Raw genomic sequence first — 19,924 nt, 5'->3', positions numbered from 1 at the left:
ACTGGAGAGGGGCTGACAGAGGCTACCAAGGCAGTCAGGGCCCTGGAGCACAGCACCAGTGAGGGAAGGGAGCTGGGTAGACTGGTGAAAAGGAGGCTGAGGGGGAAATTTAATGGGAACCTGCAACAGCTTGAAAGAGTTACAGACATGACAGAGCCAAACTCTTGCAGCGTCAGACAATGCAACAACGGACAATGGCCAAAAATTGTAGCTTGGGAGGTTCATGCATTAGGAAAACTTCTCCCCTAGGAAGGTGGTCCAGCCCTGGGACACGTACCAGGCAGGTCAGAAACCCCGTCCTTGAAGGTTTTCAAGACTTGGCTGGACAAAGCCCCTCCTGATGTGATCTAGCCCTGCCAATAGTCTTGCTCCAACAGGGAGGCTGTGGAGGCCTCCAGAGGCCTCTTCCCACGAGCACAATGATTGCATTGGAAAGACACCTCAGCATTGCATAAAGGTGGAGGGGCTCCACAAGCAGTTCTCAATGACACTAAGTTTTATTCTCCAGAAGCATAGTTAGGCTGAAGATTAAAGTTTCTTTCCTTATGCAGCCGAAGCACCTTTTCAGGATCAGAGAAGGAAAAAAAAAAAAAAAAAAAAAAAAGACAAAACCCCCACACCCCCACAGACACCATTAAACAGACAAAACCCCCACACCCCCACAGACACCATTAAACATGGTCTCTGCACTAATCATGGCAGAGGAACACAATGCATGATTCCATCCCAGCTTGCCAAGCTGCAAATGCTTGTCCAAAATACCATCTGAAAGCAATTTGCAATGATTCTCTATAGAAATTCTTCACTGTTGGCTGAGCAACTGTGGGAAAGCCTTGAGTTAGACTGCATCCCCCCAAATACCTTTTGCATATACTAAAAGAATTTCTAAGATCCCTCTTTTCAGGAGAGTTTTTCCATATGCCTCTTTGCAGACAGAAGTCACCTTCAGCTGTTCATCCATCGTGAAAGTTTTCCTCATCTTCCACGTTGTGTCCTTAGAGTAACATTATCAAGTAAGGCAAAGCATTACTGGCAGTAGAGATACATCTCTTCACACTTAAACTGAAGCATAAAGGGCCTGTTAGAAACATGCTATAGCTGCAAAGAAATGATATAGAAAATAGTTTATTTTCCACTCCAACAGATCTGAATAGTGACATTTCAAATGCAAACTAGCTTTAAAATAATACAAGACTGCAATGCACACAGAAGCAGAGCAGACACCCAGCCCTCAAGAAGAGCTAGACACATCTTCAGACAAAAAGGGCTTCCTAAAAAATATTGCTAAAGGTTAAAATTCATTTACATTTAATATTATCTTTTTTTCTCCACTACTGCAAACAAAATCCTTCTCTCCCAAAGAAACTCCTGCTGATAATGAGAAGTTTTGCTTGACCAAGGATTTGAGGACTCTACCTCATTACAGTATTCTACAAAGCATTTGAAACAGTAGCAGGTACCTTCTACCCCTCACAAATACTGAGGGGAGGAAAAACCAATACCTTGTCACAGCCAAATAAAATACGGTGAGCTAACAAATAGCACAGGCTTTGGATTAGCAGGGTTGCACTGGTTCACCACCATGCTGCTTTCAAGTGTATCAAGATTCAAGTTCACTGAGGCACAGCACAAGAAAACTACCGATTCCCAGCAGGAGAGATCTTCTTGTATTTGTATATGAAAGCATCCGTCTTTCCCAGGCTAACCCCATAGACGCCATCTGACACCAGAGACCCAAAATACATCTGTCCGCTGCTAAGAACAGATTCTTCAACACCATTCACCACGGAAGAAGAATTCCCATCGATATTCAAGGCTTTCACAGCAGTGGTTTCATTGGCACCATCAGAAAGAGCTTTAGGAGACCCATCATTTTCAACACGCTTCATAATGCCATCCAGGTGCTTACGGAGATCTTGACTGAGCAGCAATACAATAGTCCCTCCAACACGAAGTACTCTGGCAATTGCAGGAAAAAAAAAGTTAGGTGTTCATCTACCTGACATTCATTCATCTGCGCAGAACTCAACACTACTGATACTTCAGATGCCACTGACATCCAATAAAACACCTAAGCATGTTAAGAGTCACAGCTCAAAGTAAGCTAAGTTTCCAAATGGTATTTAAATTCCCTATCCTTGTAAGTCTTCCTAAATGGGAGAACTGGGGCCTTTACTGACTCCCAAACATTTCTGACCTCAGGAATTCTTTCCATTTTGCTAGCAGAGAAGATGGATCTGGTTTTTAACCTTAATTCTTCCAAGAATTAAGGACAGTATCACCTTCAAAACCCCTTTTTTGGGTCTCACTGAGAGAAGGAAGACCTGAGCCTGCATCAGTCTGCAAAGGACCAGGTTCACATTAAAGCAAGGGGGAGAGCTTTTTGAATGTGTAAGGCAATTCAGAAGCTGACCTTTCCCTCTGGTAATTTTAAAAGGCCTGCCTTTCGAGTGTTCCACTAATTCCACTAATAATTGAAGTCTTTTAAACTCAGGAAACTGAGGTAAATTAACCATTGTTTGCAATCTATTTATTTCTCAGTGCATGAGGAAACATCACACTTGACTTTGAAAGAGACAAAGAGGCCACATGGGCTCTGTTCACAGCAAGTGGATGGAAAAAGTATTTTTGGTGGGGCTCTCAAGATAACTCTCTCTTCCTCATCTCCACCTTCCCAAGGAAATATTTTGCTTAGGATAACCCAATAAAGTGAGACCAGAAGGTAAGAATGTCCAACACCACCAAAGGTGGTCAGTGTGAGCTGACCTAAGATTGCCCTGACGCTCTGTGGAGCTACCCCACCTTCTTCACCATCTTCCCACCACATTCCTGGCTCTGGGTGAGCCAGATCAACACCAAGCTGAAGACTAACCTTGCAGAAAGAGCTTGCTTTCAGCCAAAAAAAATGCAGAGGGGCAGGTGGCTGGAACTGCTTGTTAAAAGCAGCCCACTATTAGCTTGGCTTAACTCTGCCACATAATGACAGGGTGAAATATGAAAAGAAGCATTTAAAAGAAAACCAGGTGGCTAGTTGTATATTCCAGTACACTGACAGAGGGGAACACACATATCACCATTTGCTGGTCCGAAATCTTTCCTGCTGAGGCAGGCCAGTAAAAAACAGGGTTGTTAACTCAGAAAGAAAGTCTATGATTTAATACAAGCAGATCTCAACTGAAAAAGGATTACTGCTTAATTTACCTAGCCGTACTTCAAGTTGGGCTAGGTTACCCTCTCCTCTTTCTCAGAAATCTGCTCTTCCCTCTTTTACCTGTCACCATCATAATTTGTAAAGAGTGCTTGTGAGCGTGGCTCAGGCAACACACTCACCCCCTAGCAGCCTGCGCTGCCACTAGCACTTCCACAGCTTGCGATACAAACCACAAGAGCTTTTAAAGGACAAATAAAACCCCAGACTTTCATAGCCCTCACAGGATCAGGTTACAGAGCCAGAGAGTGTTTAAACCAGAGCAAATCTGAAGCTGACTGGATGCTCAGGACTGCAAACCATCATTACATTTACACCACACCCCAAGCATGTCAAACACCACACATACCTCTCCATCTCCTGGAGAATATCTGGGAGAAGCGGTAGGTCTTTTGTGATCTTGAACTTCTTCCCAAATGGAATATCCGAAATCACAGTATCGAAGCTTTCTGAAGGCAATGGCAATGCTGTAGAATAAAGGCAGGTCTTTACATCTGACTATCTGAAAAATGAACAGGAGCTACGCTGTCATTCACCTTATAAAACCCTCTCCCAGCTCTTGCAAAGGTTATGCACCCATAATTCATGGCTCCTTCTGAGACTCTATTTATCCACATAAACAGCACTATGAAGCCAATCCCACACACTATCAACCCAATGCAGACGGGGTAAAGACAATGGCGTGAGAGCATGATTTAGCTCACAAATTCTCTGTTACTGGCAATACATCTGCCCCATCAGTAAGACTCCAAAATGGGATCTTTCCAAACTAATTGCTGGTTCTCAACATGCAATAAATCTTCACAAGCAAAGTGTGGGAGAAGAATTAAGCTTGCAAGCACTTTACATAGCGCAGATGTTCAAATGCACACGTATTAATGGCAAGGAGCCAAGTGTTCAATCTGCCTCCACCCAGGAAGTTAGTTTTCTCTTCCCGACTTATGGGAGAAGGATGGATATGTTGGTGGGTCCAGGCTGGCAGCCAACTGGCTGGGGAGCAGCTCTGCAGAAGAGGACCTGTGAACTGCTAGTGAACAAGTAGTCAGCCATGACCCAGTGGAGCACCGTTGCAGTGACAAAGGCCAACCACATACTGGGCTGTGCTGACCAGAGTGTAGCCGGCAGGTTAAAGGAAGAGACTGCAGGTTCCCCATCCTTGGGGAAGCTCAAAACTGAGCATCCTAACCTGTCTTTGGGGTTAGCCCTGCTCTGAACAGAAAAGCTGGACTGAAGACCTCTAGAGGTCTGTCCGTCCCCCTCTACTCCCCCCCCCCCCCAAACCCTGCTGTGATTCCGTGCCAGCCTTTCCAGAATGGCTAGAGGTGTTTCTTGAATCATCCTTGGATCAGAACTTACAGTAAAACATTTTATCTACAAGTGGAAGGACAAGTTATCTACAGTCCTTCGCAAAATATGCGGAAATAACAGCTTCTCACTTGTGCCTAAGACACCAGCTATAGTTGTTCAGCATAAGGAAAGCCTGACATCAGAGTACGTCCGAGAAGTCAAGCTCCATCAGGGCTTTACAGCCAATTGCTCTAATAAGAAGTAAATATTGCAAGGAAAGAGAAATGTTTATACTCCATCCATCTGTGCACAGGGAAGAACAGCTAGCTTCTGTCTGTCACGAATTTCACATAGGACTAATTCAGATTCAGGCTCTGAGGCCCAGAACAAGGTCATAAAATGATTACCTTCTTCCCAGACTAGTTCATGAACTGAGAGCAAACTGATTCCCTCTTCCAAGAAAAAGCCACCATCATTTAAAGTACGCCCACTGCAAAACAGTAATAATTCAACACTACGCTTTATGAGCCCCTGCTGTTACTTATTTGGTAAATTTAAGTTACAAGCCACACTATGTACAGATTTGTCTTTGCTGTGTTCCCATAATATACAGAAACTGTTATATGGCAAGTACTCTTTGTGGTTCCAAATTTCCCATTAAGTTACAAAATTACTGCCTGTGTCTGAAAATTATTATTTTTATTGTCTTCTGCTGAGTTTATTCTTGCCAAAGTTCACAGGGGGAGAGAACAAGTAAGTATCCAGTCACTAGCATTATGGAGGGTAACCTCTCAGCTATTTATTGAAAGTTAGCTCTAGTACAGCTCATCTCAAGAACAACTGCACTACCTGCATAACCCCAGAACCAGAAGAGACTTTAAACATGCCTCACTTTGAACATTTACAGACGTACCTTTCACAGAAGCTTTAAGTAACTCAATCTTATCCATCAAGCCTGCAGTCCTAATATTCTCATATGCACCCTCTAACTGTGAATCACTTATATCAGAACCCCAGTAACAGGCTTCCTGTTCAGAGAAAAAGGGGAAAGTCATTTAGTTGACAAACAGGTATATTTATTTTATAAACCCTCCACAGAACTGTCATTTCACAGCTCTTTCAGGACAACCCCCTTGCTGGAGATCCACTACTATTACACAAAAGCAATACATAGGCCAAGAGGATTGGGGGGGGGGGGGGGGAAATGTGTGACATCTTCACTCCCTTTGTGTTCTCTGCTGCTCAAGAGACCAACGGTTTAGAGAAACACAGGGGCCTTGTCCTACCAGCAGGATCCAAGCTGCTTATGGATAGCTGCGCCGCCTCTAATGCCAACAACTCATTGTACTGTCCCACTGACCCCTCCACTCCCATGATAAGCCCAGGCATTTTAAAAGAAAGCCCATGGCTGACCCAAACCCTGCACGCATATGGGGCTCCCAGCACCCTCCCGCACAAGCGTGTGGGACCGTTTACATTCCTGCAGAGGAAATGTCAGTACTAAAACATTTTGAACAACTGCCTAGAAAGACCCACTTGGTTCCAATTTTCCAGTAAGAACGTGCACATCAGTATAACTGTGATACAGATTTTTCCTGATGCAACTACAAACAGCCTTGCAAGGCTCCCATCTGTTGTGACTGTCATACTTACAGGCCACTCTTTTGCAGCTTCCAGCAATATTGTTCCTAACCCACACATGGGATCCAGCACAAAGGCACCAGCCTGCAAAAATAAAAGGGCTTATTGCATCTCAAGCAAGATGACAGACTCCTTTCCCAACACAAAGCCTACTCCAACGTGCTCATCACCTATAAGTTACTGCAGAACCCAATGTGGGTAACAATGATCACTGCTTTACCACACCAAAATTGCCTGTAAGACTGTATAGTAAAAAGCATGAATAACTTCATTAAAGACAATATATCAAATACATCCAGTCTTGAGGTGACACTTAAAAAAAAATATGACTGGAGTGCAGACAGATACTGGTATCAAATTAATCAGTGGGAAAGATCACTCTTGTTCTTTGGTGTAGGGGGCAAAAACTCCAAACAAGTTTTGAAGCATAGACAGTGAAAGAAAGATGTACAATTTAGACATGTGTCAGTGCAGGGAAGAACAGCCTGAGAAGAGCCTGGGGTTACAGCAGACATCACGCTGAACGCAAGCAGACATTGTGCTCTCGTCACAAGTCAGGAAAAGCCTGCCCTAGGCTGCGTTAGGAGTAGTGTGACCAGCAGAGCCAAGCGAGTTCTGGTTGGGTACAGAGCAAAACCGCTTCCCTGGAAGGGCAGAACAGCCCTGGGATAAGGCAGACGGGTGGAGGTTCTCCATCCTTGGAAGTTCTCCAGACTCAGCTAGGCAAAGTCACAGCTCCTCCGATCTATCCTTTTGGCAACAGTCCCACTCCAAGGGGGAGGTAGGACTAGAGATCTCCAGAGATCCCTTTGAACCAACACTACATCCCCTATAATCTATCTTTAGTAAATATTGTTTTTCTCCAATATTCCTCTAGGCTTTTGCACCTGTTTTTGAAACTCAGCACCAATACTACAACTTGGATCAGAGCATAGGTATTAACACCATAATACTTCAGTCTTGCAGCTTCAGCCCTGGGTGGCAGCAATACTCCTTCGTTTGGGTCTCTACACCTTTGCCATGAACATTCACTTACACTGATTTCAGCCAGAGATGCCATGGCCCATGCAATCGTTGATCGCAGTCCCACCGTTTGGATATACTCCCTGTTTGCCAGTGGAAGCCTGCAGACAGTAAAAGCAACATGAGATGATGGTACAACCAAGCCAAAAAAGCCCATGTAACATGAAAGACCAGTGGAAGCGGACTTCTCAGATCTGCAAACAGAAAGGCAGCCTGCTTTCATCTACGAACTCACTGCAATGTCTGGACAGTCGTGTGGTCTGTCTGGAGCTTTCCTGAGCATGTAGACCAATGAATATTAATTCAGACAAAACATATTCACAGTGAACAATAGGACCATTTAGAAATTATGCTTGTTCTGATACTGCCAAAATAAATCTGGTGATGAGAATGCCTACCTGAAAAGGGGAATCCCCACAACAGAGTGAATGTCATTTAGATGTACAAAGATCTGAAAGACAGAAAACAAACACACAATATTAGAATCTCTCAACTGGACATGACACAAATTTAGCTCCTTTAAACTAGACTCGGAGGATGTCTCTATGAATGTCTGATCCTAGCTTAAGAACAAAAATACATGCTTTAGAAAATTACGCTTAACTGGAAGAAATCACACTGGGTGTAAGAATTACAAAAAACTGGTTCCCTTAAAGACTTCAATGTCCAAAGGATACCTTCACCTGTAAAAATATTTACTCTAAGCAGGAGAAGATAGTACACTGTATGCACTGGCACCAGGAAGAAAGTTCATCAAAAATTGCTGATTATTATTCTCTCCCTCCCCTCTCCCCTTTTTCTCCCCCCTCTTCAAACTAGTGCCTTTAACAAGCACTTCAGATGGAAGGCAGAGGTGGGTAATACTTCCAGAAATACAGACAGCTTCGAGAGCTTATTCTCCTGTGCCATAGGGAGTACCCCAAAAAGAGAAGGCTCTGAGCTCTCCAACAGGTGTTGCATGACTGCAGTCCCTCCAAGAAGCATGAAGGAAAACAGGCTACTTTTGAAGAGTCCCAGTCCTCAGCACTTGAACAGTTTCAGAGCAAAAATTTGACCAAGTAAGGAGCAAGCCCTCCATTCCTGTTTCAACAGAGCCTTCTTTGATGCACAGCCTGGGAAAAACAGAACCAGTGGATGAACTGGGAGCTTTCATGGGATGCCTCAGGCCTCCCAGCATCAATGCTGACAGCAGTTTCTGTACACCAAGTACAGGGATGCAGAAAGCTTGTCGAGAGCAATGAGTCCTTCCCAAGGTCCCCGGTAGCTTGCACCATGAGGGTGCCTTAAGCAAGCTGCTTGCAAGAGACAGGGTCTAGGAAGATGCACAGGGTTGCAACCTCTTCCCTAAACCAAGTTCTCAGGTATGGAGTTCCTCAAGAAAAGGACCTTGCTGCTTCCTCTCTTCCCCTACAGAGGCTAAAGTGGCTGCCCAGTGGCTCAGGTGAGCTCCATCTTTAACAGAGTCAGCCAGAGTCCAAAAGTTTGTAAGGGTGCAGGCTTCTGAGCTGTCCCCTGGACAGATCCTTCCCCTGACAGTACAGGCCCACGCCGGCCTTCCTGGTATTTATGTCTGGAGCTTAGATGGACTGGAAGGCCTGCATACACTGGTCGGTGAAGAGCTTTGCTCTGTGCTACCAGATGCTCTCTGGTTAAATGCAGTGGCAGAGACAAATAGGGAGAGCCCACAGCGTGGTGCACAAAGGGAGCGGAAAACAAAACACAAGAGATGCCGGGCAAATCTGGAAGTAGCAAAAGACCGTCTGGCAGACAAACAGCGTTACCTCTAGATCCGGATTCCGCAAATCAGCCCTCCATCCAAACTGCTTCATGAGTGCTATGCCAATTGCTCTTCCGATCTCCTGTGAGAAGAAAGAACAACAGGCAATAAAAATAACACAGTTAATAAAACTACAGCTAAGGGGAGAAAGACATCACTTTAGCCCTTATAAAACATACAAAACCCCAATACCACAGCTTTAATTATACAGTCCTTGTAAATATCTGGGAAAAGAAACAGTCTCTCTTTAATCACTACAGAACAATTCATACAAAGGCCTGAAGAGATGCAAGAAGACAGAACAAGAGAGACAGAGTAAACACGCTGCAGGACAAAATTACTATTACTCATCTGGAATGTGGGAGACTGAAGTTCAAGTCCTGCTGAAGTTGCAACACACACCTATAATCACCTTCATGTCTCACACACACACACTTTCTCATGGCTGTACCTGAAGGGAAGCTTATCAGTGCACAACTACAACTCACAAAAGTGTTATATATATACACACACACAGATATATACATATATATACACACACAAACACATACACACACACACACACACATATATACTGCCTCTAGAAAGTTTTGGCTACCTTCAGACTAAGAGTTCAAACTCACACTACCAACTTAAGCAAACATTTGTGGTGGCATGTTCATGGCATCCCATCTTCCCAAGTCACTAACTTCACCAGGGGTGGGGAGAAGGAAGGCTAGTTAAACCACTCATCTTCAAGTAAGATAAATGTAAATAAACTGCAGCTACATTGCTTTTATATTTTATTGCAGTGCAAATACAGGATAGACCATAGCAATGCTGGTGGGAAGAGGCCTCTGGAGGTCTCCACAGCACTCTCTCTGAGGGTGGTTGGAGCTCTGGCTAGCCAAGTCCTGACACCCCAGTGATCAAGACCTATCCCTGGGTACATGTCCCAGGGCTGCACCACCCTTCTGGGGAATGAGTTCTTCCCAACGTCCAACCCGTACTTCCCAAGCTGCAATCTGTGGCCTTTGCCCCTTTTACACTCTCTGTCACAAACAAGAGGAGCTTGCTTGGCTCTGTTGTCTTTGGAACAGCTCTTCAGGTTGGTGCAGTCTAAGGAGCAATCTGCTAGCACCTTACACCTGCTTTCACAAGCACAGCTACCTCAGCCTCGCTTCTGTCTACCTATCCTCGATAAAGCATTGATATGAAAAACGGTCAGGGTAACATCATACCTCAAAATGAACACCACTGCTTGTATTTCTGTTTGCTGAAGGTAAAGCAGGTTACGTTCTTTCCGAGAAAATGCACAAAAAAGTTAGATCAGTTTGCTCTTCCAGAACATATAACACAATTTAAATTGCAAATAAACCACACATTTCCTTCCACCTTTACCAATTTGTTTTAAAACACAGATAATTTAGCATACCTGTGAAGTAAATATTTTGGCAATTGCTCCACTACAGCGACAAGAAACTCTGAAACTGAAGCTATGCTTCTCATTATCAGTGGCTTTCTCTTCACTACTTTTGGAAGGGTCTTCTAGAAAAGTCTTGCTTTCAGCCTGCAAGTCCTGATCACTCTTTCCCTCTGTTACCACACAGCTCTCTCCAGCTTCTGCCTGACATTCCTCAGAAACAGTCTCTGTCTTCTGTCTTTTAGTTGAAATATTCACCTCTTCTTCCAATTTTCTCTTGGGAGGCAAGGGATTTTCTTGAGAGACATCATCTTTTTCCCCCTTGTGTCCATGAAGATTTTTCCAAATAGAGATAATATCAAGCCAGTATCTTGGCTCCTCAACAACAAGGCTTTTGATTTCATGCAATGCTTTCCCTGCAAGAAAAAGTGCTTTCAGGTTAAGTAGTTCAATCTCAGCATTTGATTTTTCTATCTACTAATAACAAATGTTAACAGAGACTATGTTTGGATTTAGCGTTTGAACCCAGGAACTGCAGCAGCACACATCACAAACAAAGCTGAGCCCCTAACGCTCGCGTACCCTATCAACTGAGATGTACATGTCAGTCCAATTACAGAACGAAGACTATGTTTTGCAAGGCTGGAACTCTGATTTGTAGAAATTTGGCAGCACTAGAAGACCAGACCACTTCTAGAGTCATTCCCAGAGACTGAGGACTAGCTCCACCATGTCATCCTCCCCAGAAAGCACTCAGTCTGGGATTAGAGACCTGGGACACTTTCCAGGATTCAAAGACAGACATGAACATGAATCACTTAGATTCAGCTCAGAATAAAAGCCACAAGTTTCTTCTTTTATACAGGAAACCTATCCACACTACCAATCAACCTGCCTTGAATCTTGCAAAGTCCCTCACACGTACCTAAGCTTACACCTGGGGGCAGTCCTGTTGACTTAGCTATGATAACAGGGAAGATAACCCAAGGGATTCAGAGGCCAAATCAGGTAAAAACCTTTAAGCCGGTCAAGAAAAAGAGTTTAGATGTCCCTATTTCTCATCTTATATTTTAGGGCCACGGATAAAGTGGATCCCTGAAGCTACAAACCATCTGTGATCTCCCAGATAAAATGCCATCAGCACACCGATATCCATCCCTCTTATTGAGGCTCTAACCCCAACGCTGAGACAGGATGTGACCTGAAGTGCTCAGATTTACAAGAAACGTGTCCCAGTTACATGACACAAGAGACATGTTTGGGTCTGCTTAGCCTCAGAGAAACATAACGTGCCTGAGGGGTCCAGAACTGCGTTCGAGTTTCAGGAAAAAAAAAAAAAAAACACCACATCTGGGAGTCTCTGAATGAAGGATACTTCAGACCTGATTAGTCTCCATTAGAGCGATGGCTGCTGAAATCCATCGAAAATTAATTTAACCCAGGGGATGTTAGCTGGGGCTCCCAGCGGTACCTCGTGGGCAGAAAGCTGGGGTGACCCAGGGGAAAGGCGAACGCGGTACCTTTATTTCTGGAGACAGGGAGCGGGGCGCGTTTCTGAAGCAGCAAAAACAACCGCTCTCCAGACTTGAGCTTCTTCAGGTCGCTCAGCTCCGCCTCAGTGGTGAAGAACACCTTTCCCGAAACGTAGTCCACCTTCAGGAAAAAGAAAAAAAAAGAAGAAAAAACAACAAAAAAAGCGACTTGCCACGAGCAGCGTAAGCGGCTCAGCAGCGCCACCGCATGCTGCTGCGTATCTGCGCAACAAGTACGCAACCCCCGGAGCCGCCGCCGCCGCCGCCGCCCCCGCGGCCGCTGAGCGCCCCCTCCCTCACCTCCGTAGCGCCGAGCCGCGCCCGCACCTCCCGCGCCACGAAGGGCTCCAGCCCGCGGCCCGCCGTGCAGAAATACCGCCCGGCCGCCGCCATCGCCGCCCGCCGCCATCTCGGACCGCCCCCGCCGCCATTTCGCACCGCCCCCTCGCGCTGCGGCCCGCCCCCCGCCGCCATTTCGCACCGCCCCCTCGCGCTGCGGCCCGCCCCCCGCCGCCATTTCGCACCGCCCCCTCGCGCTGCGGCCCGCCCCCGCCGCCATTTCGCACCGCCCCCTCGGTGTCGCGATGGCGCCGCCGCTGCGAGGGGAGACCCAGGGTCTCGCAGCCTGTGGGAGCTGCAAGGCGCAGCCATGCCTCTTAGTTCCTACCCCTTTCCCTGGGGAGATGCTCACCCGCTGCCGCTCGGGGTCCTGAGCTTGGAGGTTTCGTTCTGGTGGCAGCGTTGGGGGTTGTTACGGCGAGTTGGCAGCATTGGGGCGAATGTGACATTCGTGTTGCTGCTTTCTTCTTCCTGGCTCTAAGGATCCATTTGGGGTCGTTTCTCTATGCTTGCTAATACGCTTCTGCACCCTTCTCTCCCAAGGTCTCTGCTGTCGCAGCGGGCCTGTGTTTCTGTACACTGCATCATTGCAGTAGAGCCATAACCTTCTCATTCTGCACAGAGTAACTGCCTGCTACGTCAGTCTAGTTAAAACCATGGCTGTACCGCGGAAAGATAAACAAAACTAAAACAAATTAGCTGTAGAAGATGCTTGGTCAATTAGAGAAACTGCTGTCGCAGCTAAACCAGGTTGAAAAAAGCTACAGAGGGGTCAAGAAAAGTTCAGAAGTCTCGCAGCTGAAGAAAACCATCCAGCAAGCTCCGTGGTGGGGAGCACATTTGTTCCTTCACAGCCCTCTGAGTCCCATCGAGCCACGCGTGCCTGCAGGTCACGGCCAGCAGCCGCTACCAAAGGCCGCGTATCTCGGCTCCACGGGCTCGCCGCAGAGCTGCTGCTGTCGACAGCTTCTTGCTCAGAGAGTGGCAGCGCTCTACAGTAAAGGAAAAAAACAATAAGCTAAATATCTATTGTAGTTACATAAGCAGAAACGTTGCTACTTAAGTCATAAGATTAGAGCAGATGATAGGCAAATCTAATATGTCCACAGACTAGTAACAATAATCCATTAATACAAGTCATGGCTCTTTTGGATAGGACACCCACTTGAGGAATATACCCTCCTTTTGAGGGATCTTAATTTGTATGTACCCTGTTTAGTTAATCTTACATACTCCTGATTATTTTGTGATACATTTCTTTGCAGAAGCATAATTTGCTTCCAACTGTTAAAAAAGAACATGATCATTATCTCAACTAATAGTAATGGCATACTAAGCAAAACGACAGTAAGATGTAAAAACACGTGTAATGTGTTCTGGGGCTACGCTACAATCTGTCCTGCCAGGATTACTTGATACAGGCCAAATTTCTTCAGGTACAGAGGCCAGTTCTCCTTGGATACAATTGATATTAATTCTGTTTCACTGAATTATACTATTATATGCATTTATCAAATGTAAATATAAACATACTATATCAACACATACACATAATATATATATTATAAGATACTAGTATTATTGAAGTCTTTTCAATTCGGTTCTTATGTCATTGCAGTTTCTCTTGATTCTGAAATACAAATGAAGTAAGGGGAATTACCCCCCATAGGTGTATATGGTGATAATCACCATTAGGTGATTATCATAGATGGAAACATTTTTAACTGGAAGCAGGGTACCCATTTACAGAGTTCTCTTTTATCAACTTGATAATAAACTGTGAGAGAGACACTCCTTGAGTGTTGATTCTTGCACTCCCTTTGCTTTTGCTTTCTCTTCCTCTTCAAAACCTCCCGTCTGCAGAGCAGTCACCTCCCCCTGCTTGGGGAAAACAGGGCTTTTACACCCCGTGGTGCGAAACAGGAGGCATGAGGGCTTTATGGCCCTGCTGTGCCGAGACCTGGGTCCATGCTGTTTCCCCCGGGTGCGACCGAAGCCCGTGACCCTCTGCGCACGGTTCCTGGGGGAGGCGAGGAAGCCGCTGTTGCTGCCAGCTCACACACCAGCATCCCACGCTCTCGGGGTCTGGGACTTGAGGACCCTCACTGCCCTCGGTGATAGAAATGCTCCCTTTGCGGCCCCCCTGCCACCAGGCTTGGCCTCTTTCTTGGCCGAGTTGCGTGGGCACAACAAGCCAGCGAGGCTTTTCTCCTCCAAGCACTTCACCTAGCCTCTTTCCTGGGGGAGGGCAGGGGCCGGGCGAGAAAAGCACCTGCCCCCTCCGGCGGAGACTGCGATGGCCTCGGAAAAACCCCGGGTCGCAGGGCTCAGCCACACCTGTGACGTCCGCAGGCACCTTCACCTGCAGGCAGGAGGGAAGGAGGGAGGGACGAGGGAGGGAGGATAGGAGCCACCTGCAGCGGCCGGAGCCAGAGCGGCTGGCAGGCACCGCGGGAACGGCTCGCCATGTCCTCGGCCACCTGCACCATCTCTTTGCCCAGCGGCCTGGCCGTCCTCACCACCTTCCCCGATGTGCTCTTCATCCCCGAAATGGTGAGTGCCCGTGTACCACGGGGGATGCTGCTTGCAGGGTGCCCAGCACGTGCCGCGCTGCCGGCACCTGAGAGCCGTGCCGTGACGCCGGGGAGCCGCGCGGGCTGGGGGAGACCCCGGCTGCCTGGCTCGCCCTGAGCCTCCCCTCGGCCTGCTCTGCGGGTGAGTTTAACGGGGAAGGGGATGTAGCAGCTGGTCGGGGTGTGCAGGGGGAGAGCGAAGGCTGGCCCAGCTCCTTGCTGCTTCTTCCCACCTTGCAGGCTCATGGAGCTGGGGACGAGCGTAACCTTGAAGGGTTTGGCCAGGCTGATGCAAAGCGGTTAACTGTGGGTGCTGAGGGAAAGATGAGCAGTTTCCACTAGAGCCCTTTCCCTCTGGGCTTCCCTCTCCAAACCCACTCGTCCCACATTTTGAGGGACTTCTGTCAAACCCTAGCGCCTTCCTCCAGCATTGAGCAGTCCAGCCGAGGGTCTGAGGAGGGGGCTCACGTTATTTCACGCCAAGAGGCTCGCCGCGGCTGCGGGAAGGAGGGCACGAATTCCCAGTGGGGATGCTGAGCTCGGCAGGCCCCGGCGGTGCTGCGGGGTGAGCACGGAGCCACTGAGGCTGGAGACGTCCGCCCGGCCCCCCGGGGCCGGCTGCCTTCATCCCAGGCCCGAGGCTGCCGCCCGCTCCGGCGCCCTTCAGCACCGACTGCGCCTCCGGCTGTCTCCTTGTAATTCCTGTCTCCGGGGGATTTGGTCAGGCAGCTTAAAGAGGGGGGGAAATAACCCACAAACTCTCCTCGGGTTTGGGGAAGGCTCAGAAACGCATGTCCTAAAGGCTCGGGCACGGCGGGCGAAGGAGGAATGCCGAAAAGCCGGGTTTCAGCATTTTATCTCCATCTCGGGAAGTTTACGACTAGGCTGCGCCGCTGTATTCTCTCCTCTGTGTACAAAGGAGGAGGCTCCCCTGAATCACAGGGTTCACAAAGCATTTCTCAGCCCTCAGGGGAACCCAAGGTTGCCTGTAGCGGGTTAATAGGGGAACCACAGGCAGGAAAAAAAAAAAAAAAAAGACATTTCAAGCAGCTCGGATGATTGCCACATCTGGCTGCGTTGATTAAGCGTTGCCATATTTATTCTGTGAGGCTGCGTTTAATTCTTGTCATCTACCTTATTTGAAGAGCTTTCTGCATAGCTGGATTAAATTTAGCAGCCAGGCCTATGTGGAGAAGCTGAAAAGGGCTAAAATTCAGATTTCTTTGGATTGTAAAAGTGACACACCATTTAAAAGACAAGGTTTTCTCAGACTGCATTGCCCATCCTTCCGTAGACTGGTGCAGAAGGAGCCTCTTGACCCTTTGCTGGTTTTTACGAGAGTTTGCTGAACAGCAGCACCACAAAACCAAGTCACTAACGAAACCACTTATGCCCGACTGAGAAATCACATCCTGCAGCAAAGAGACATGGGAAATGGCAGGAAACGAGAAGTGGTGCTTCTCCCTCTGACCTCCTAGCTCACCCTGATTTTGCTGGATTTTAATGGAGCAATTGCGTGCTTTCCCCAGGATCTGTAGCTGCGATGCAGTCATGTAGTCTCCAAGCAGGAGTTATTACAGGGCCTGGGTTTGTGTTCACGTGTTGGTGTTTGGTTGTGACGGGACACGCCAACACAGCAACACTTTGGAAGATCCTTTTTTTTCCAGGGATTTGCAAGGTCTCAGCCACATCCTTGATCTGACTTGCACATTTTTGCTATGAAAGCAATAAGCTGTCTCCTCCCACAAATCTGGGATGACATGAATGACATGACATTTTCTGAATGTCATAAAGCAGAGGGAAACCTCTTTCCCACTTGCAAAATGCCTCCAAGGAAATGGAAATGCCATGATTTGTAGGATTAAGCACCTGGATGGTGGTGAAGGCTGGCCTCGGGATTTGCTGACAATCCAAGCGATCCTGGCATCAGCGGGGCTGACTTGCCTCCAGGGGATTTACCTGCAAAATCGAGAGTCACCAGTGATGAGCGATGGGTCCCCATGGCGGCACCGCTCTCCATGCCATGTGGGTTCTCCTGAGGAGCTCCTCATTGTAGGGTGCTGCAGCACTCAAAAGTTTGCACGCGTTCAAAAAACTGGGTTGATTCGCTGCAGAAGCAAGCTACGGGGTGCATTTCAGTGCAAAGACACCGCTTGCTGCTCCGAAGCCCCGTGGGCCTGGGTGTCCTGCTCTCGCCCTCTTGCGTAGGAGCCTGTTGGTGGAGAAAAGACAGGGTAGATACAGCTGTTCTTGTGTTCCCCACTCTGCTGGACAACCCGTAGCAAACTCCCAAGACTGGCTGAGCATGGGGGCCCGCCGCTACTTGACCAGCGGCTGGGAGCTTGCACAGCCCCTGTGCAGCCTGCAGCGGAGGACCCCAATGGCCTGAGCAGCAACGCAAACCCTCTTTCCCAGGCAGTGCTCCCGGGGCGCTCGGAGATAGGTGCCGCCACCCTACTACCCCCAACTTAGGCAGTAAAACTAGCTGCATTCTCTCTCTTCAACCTATTCTCTCTACTTTTAGGGTGGCATTTGCACAAGGTCTTTGTTAATCCATGGGTCCGCGCTGTTTGCATGGGCGGGCCGGGTTTGATACAGCTCCTTTTGGTCATGCTTTGTCCCACTTTGGCTTGCAGATCTTCGGGGGCCTCGTCTGGATCCTGGTGGCCTCCGCGAAGGTCACGTTGTCCATGCCGCAAGGCTGGGTGATGTTTGTCTCTGTGCTCTGCTTCCTCATGTCCACCACCCTCCTGTGCCTCTACCTCTGTGGGGTGCACGGTGGCAGCTCCTCCTGGATCACCTGGGTAAGTGGGGGCAAAAGACCTCGGTGCCTGTCCCCTCCCTGGTGTCACTGGTAGAGAACTGTCCCTTTTGCTCCTGCCGTGCTTCAAGCTGTGGCCCGGGGCTTGGGGAGCAGCATGCTCCCTCCTGGGCAATGACGGCGGCAATCCTTGTTTCTTAGGATGTCATCTGTCAGGGGACAGCTGCTCTCTTCTACCTCAGTGCCGCCGTGCTGCAAGCCTATGTCACCTACAGCATCAGGTCTTTGTCTGCCACCTCGCTGCACGCCATCTACCAGGAGAACATCGCTGCGGTGGTGAGTGCCTGGCTCGCGGCGGGGGGGAAGGCAGGTGGGTGACCGCGAGGCGGCCTCGAGGGCAAATCTTGAACTATGCCAACCGGCCAGGGAGGTGAGAAACCCAGTCCAGTCCTACTACACATGAATCTCCCAATGGGCAAAAGTCAGTACTAATATAATGCGTTATGAGGTGGTTGCTCAATCCAGGGGAACATGCCCTGCAATAAAAAGTTCACTGGCTAATGTATTTTTCCACTGTAGGTATTTGCATTCTTAGCTACCCTGACGTATGTGATCCATACGGTGTACTCGCTCCTGCGATGGAAGTTGGCCTGAGTCTCCCCTCGCAAGCGTGCCCTGTGGTCACCCACAAACACGAGTTGTTCAACGACTGCAGTTTCTGGGCTGGGGCTGGGTTTTGTTTTTCAGTGTCTAGGCTATAAACAAGCAACTTGGTACGTGGGACTCGTGGCAATGAAGAAAAAGAGCCTGCCAGAGAAATTATATCCTGGCACGATCCGTCCCCCTTCAGTCTCTTCTGGGTTGGGTATGGCATGTTGTTTGTAAACGAGACCCAAACAGAAAAAAAAATAGCTTTAAACAGAATAGTATCATTGGATTCAAAGCACCAAAATCTTCCTGAGACCCCCTTATGCCTTCAAGGCTGTTCTTGCTATCAGAGGAAGCCTGAACAACCAGCACGCAGGAGCACGAGCATGAAATCTGGCCATTTTAAGTGAAATCTGGCCATATAAGCCTATTTCCCTCTCTGAATTGGACGTGCCAAAACAATATTTCATGCAGTTTCCAGAAATGCCATCTCTGACTTGTGATGAGAAATGGGGCAATATACAGCTTGCCTCCGGGGAAATACAAATTCCTGCAGCCTTTGATGGATATTGCCGAATTACGAGGCACAGCCTTAACTCCAGGAGTTACCACTGCCATGAATCTCCCTGGGAAGTACAATCAAGAAGGTGCACTGTCGAACGACTGCAGGAGAATTATAACGATAGTTGGAATAACGCATCGAATGAGCAGAGACAACTCCCGTCTTTGGTGCATGGCTGCTCTCAAACCCTCTGTCACTAATAAAAACAGGTTTTCTCTAATTTTGCGCACGGGCAAGAGTCATCGCTGCCGATTCCCCTTTGTCGTGGGGAGGTGCCAGCCCCGCGGGGCTGCGGGAGCGCTGCTCTGTAGCGAGGCAGCACCGAGGGAGGAGGCACAAACCTGGGCACGGGGCTTTTACAGCGAGGGGCAGCCCGTGGGGCGCTGCAGCCAGGGCCAAGAGGTGCTGGAGTTCATCTGTGATGATGCCCATCTGCATGCTTAAATTACTCCACAGCGTTAATGCGAGTGAGTTAATTTAAATGGGGTTTAGGCCCAAGAAGGGGCGTTTTCATATGTTACCTAATATGCAGTGGTTTCATATTAGCTCAGCTTGCAGGGCAAAAATCGCTTCTATTGTGAGTCTGAAGTTCCTGGATGATAACAAGGGCTGGGGAACGGGAAGGAAATAAAGGTGGACGAGAGATGCGTCTGTTGTTTCAGATCCTGGGGGGATTTTTGAGCTGCGGTCATGGGTTTGGGTTGATGCTTTTTAATTGCAATATGGGGCAAACACTTGATATTTTTTTCCCTAGTTTTTCCATATAAAAAACCAGCCCGACCTGTTTTGCTTGCGCTGGTGTGACAAAAGCAAGCTGATTGCAACAGTGGCGGAAAAGAAACCCCTTTTCAGGGGCAGAGGGAACTCGCAGTCGCTTTGATGATGACGCTTGGTTCCAAAGGTTTAACCTGCTCCTGTTGGAACTGGTTTCAGCATCGCGTCATCATGGGGTGGGGGAAATTTTTTATGCGCAGATTTGCCCTTCTGCTATTAACGCCCCAGAATTTAGCATTAAAACACAAAGACGCCTTTCTCGGTTGGGGCTATTTACAAAAAGAGGTATTTGCAGTCACACCCTGGGATGCGGTACCATACCCGCCTTCTCCTGCGCCCAACGCTGCCCTCCAGCCTGAAGCTCCTCGCTCTCCTCCCCATCTCCTTCTGCCTTGCT

The 19,924-nt window shown here is 48.1% G+C and overlaps 2 protein-coding genes across 3 annotated transcripts; one reads left to right on the top strand and one right to left on the bottom strand.

Moving 5' to 3' along the window:
- Positions 1 to 1,109: 1,109 nt before the first annotated feature.
- On the bottom strand, positions 1,110 to 12,325 carry THUMPD2 (THUMP domain containing 2). Of its 2 annotated transcripts, none has more exons than XM_026110468.2 (10): positions 12,171 to 12,325; positions 11,859 to 11,991; positions 10,351 to 10,754; positions 8,941 to 9,018; positions 7,558 to 7,610; positions 7,173 to 7,260; positions 6,149 to 6,220; positions 5,409 to 5,523; positions 3,558 to 3,675; positions 1,110 to 1,959 (listed from the first exon to the last, which is right to left on the bottom strand). In XM_026110468.2, the coding sequence occupies exons 1-10, from the start codon at positions 12,261 to 12,263 to the stop codon at positions 1,638 to 1,640; spliced, it is 1,476 nt and encodes a 491-aa protein (XP_025966253.2). In that variant the 5' UTR covers positions 12,264 to 12,325; the 3' UTR covers positions 1,110 to 1,637. The 2 variants fall into 2 exon arrangements, with proteins under 2 accessions (XP_025966253.2, XP_025966254.2); XM_026110469.2 differs by having other exon boundaries at positions 12,198 to 12,325.
- Positions 12,326 to 14,603: 2,278 nt separating this feature from the next.
- MAL (mal, T cell differentiation protein) lies at positions 14,604 to 18,973 on the top strand. The gene is made up of 4 exons (XM_026110470.2): positions 14,604 to 14,762; positions 17,419 to 17,586; positions 17,745 to 17,879; positions 18,123 to 18,973. The coding sequence occupies exons 1-4, from the start codon at positions 14,676 to 14,678 to the stop codon at positions 18,195 to 18,197; spliced, it is 465 nt and encodes a 154-aa protein (XP_025966255.2). The 5' UTR covers positions 14,604 to 14,675; the 3' UTR covers positions 18,198 to 18,973.
- The last annotated feature ends 951 nt before the right edge of the window (positions 18,974 to 19,924 follow it).

The sequence above is a fragment of the Dromaius novaehollandiae genome, chromosome 3 (genome assembly GCF_036370855.1).
Source record: "Dromaius novaehollandiae isolate bDroNov1 chromosome 3, bDroNov1.hap1, whole genome shotgun sequence".
Classification (NCBI taxonomy): domain Eukaryota; kingdom Metazoa; phylum Chordata; class Aves; order Casuariiformes; family Dromaiidae; genus Dromaius; species Dromaius novaehollandiae.
This window is presented reverse-complemented; position numbering and strand designations above follow the sequence as displayed.

What these genes read in the sequence shown, in the direction of transcription:
- THUMPD2 (XM_026110468.2), bottom strand. Translation starts at nt 12,263, where the DNA reads ATGGCGGCGGCCGGGCGGTATTTCTGCACGGCGGGCCGCGGGCTGGAG. An exon ending in ACTTAAAGCTTCTGTGAAAG is followed by an intron (nt 3,676 to 5,408) that starts GTACGTCTGTAA and finishes TTTATTCTACAG; the next exon opens with CATTGCCATTGCCTTCAGAA. An exon ending in ATTCTCCAGGAGATGGAGAG is followed by an intron (nt 1,960 to 3,557) that starts GTATGTGTGGTG and finishes TGCAATTGCCAG; the next exon opens with AGTACTTCGTGTTGGAGGGA.
- MAL (XM_026110470.2), top strand. Translation starts at nt 14,676, where the DNA reads ATGTCCTCGGCCACCTGCACCATCTCTTTGCCCAGCGGCCTGGCCGTC. An exon ending in TGCTCTTCATCCCCGAAATG is followed by an intron (nt 14,763 to 17,418) that starts GTGAGTGCCCGT and finishes TTTGGCTTGCAG; the next exon opens with ATCTTCGGGGGCCTCGTCTG. An exon ending in GCTCCTCCTGGATCACCTGG is followed by an intron (nt 17,587 to 17,744) that starts GTAAGTGGGGGC and finishes CTTGTTTCTTAG; the next exon opens with GATGTCATCTGTCAGGGGAC.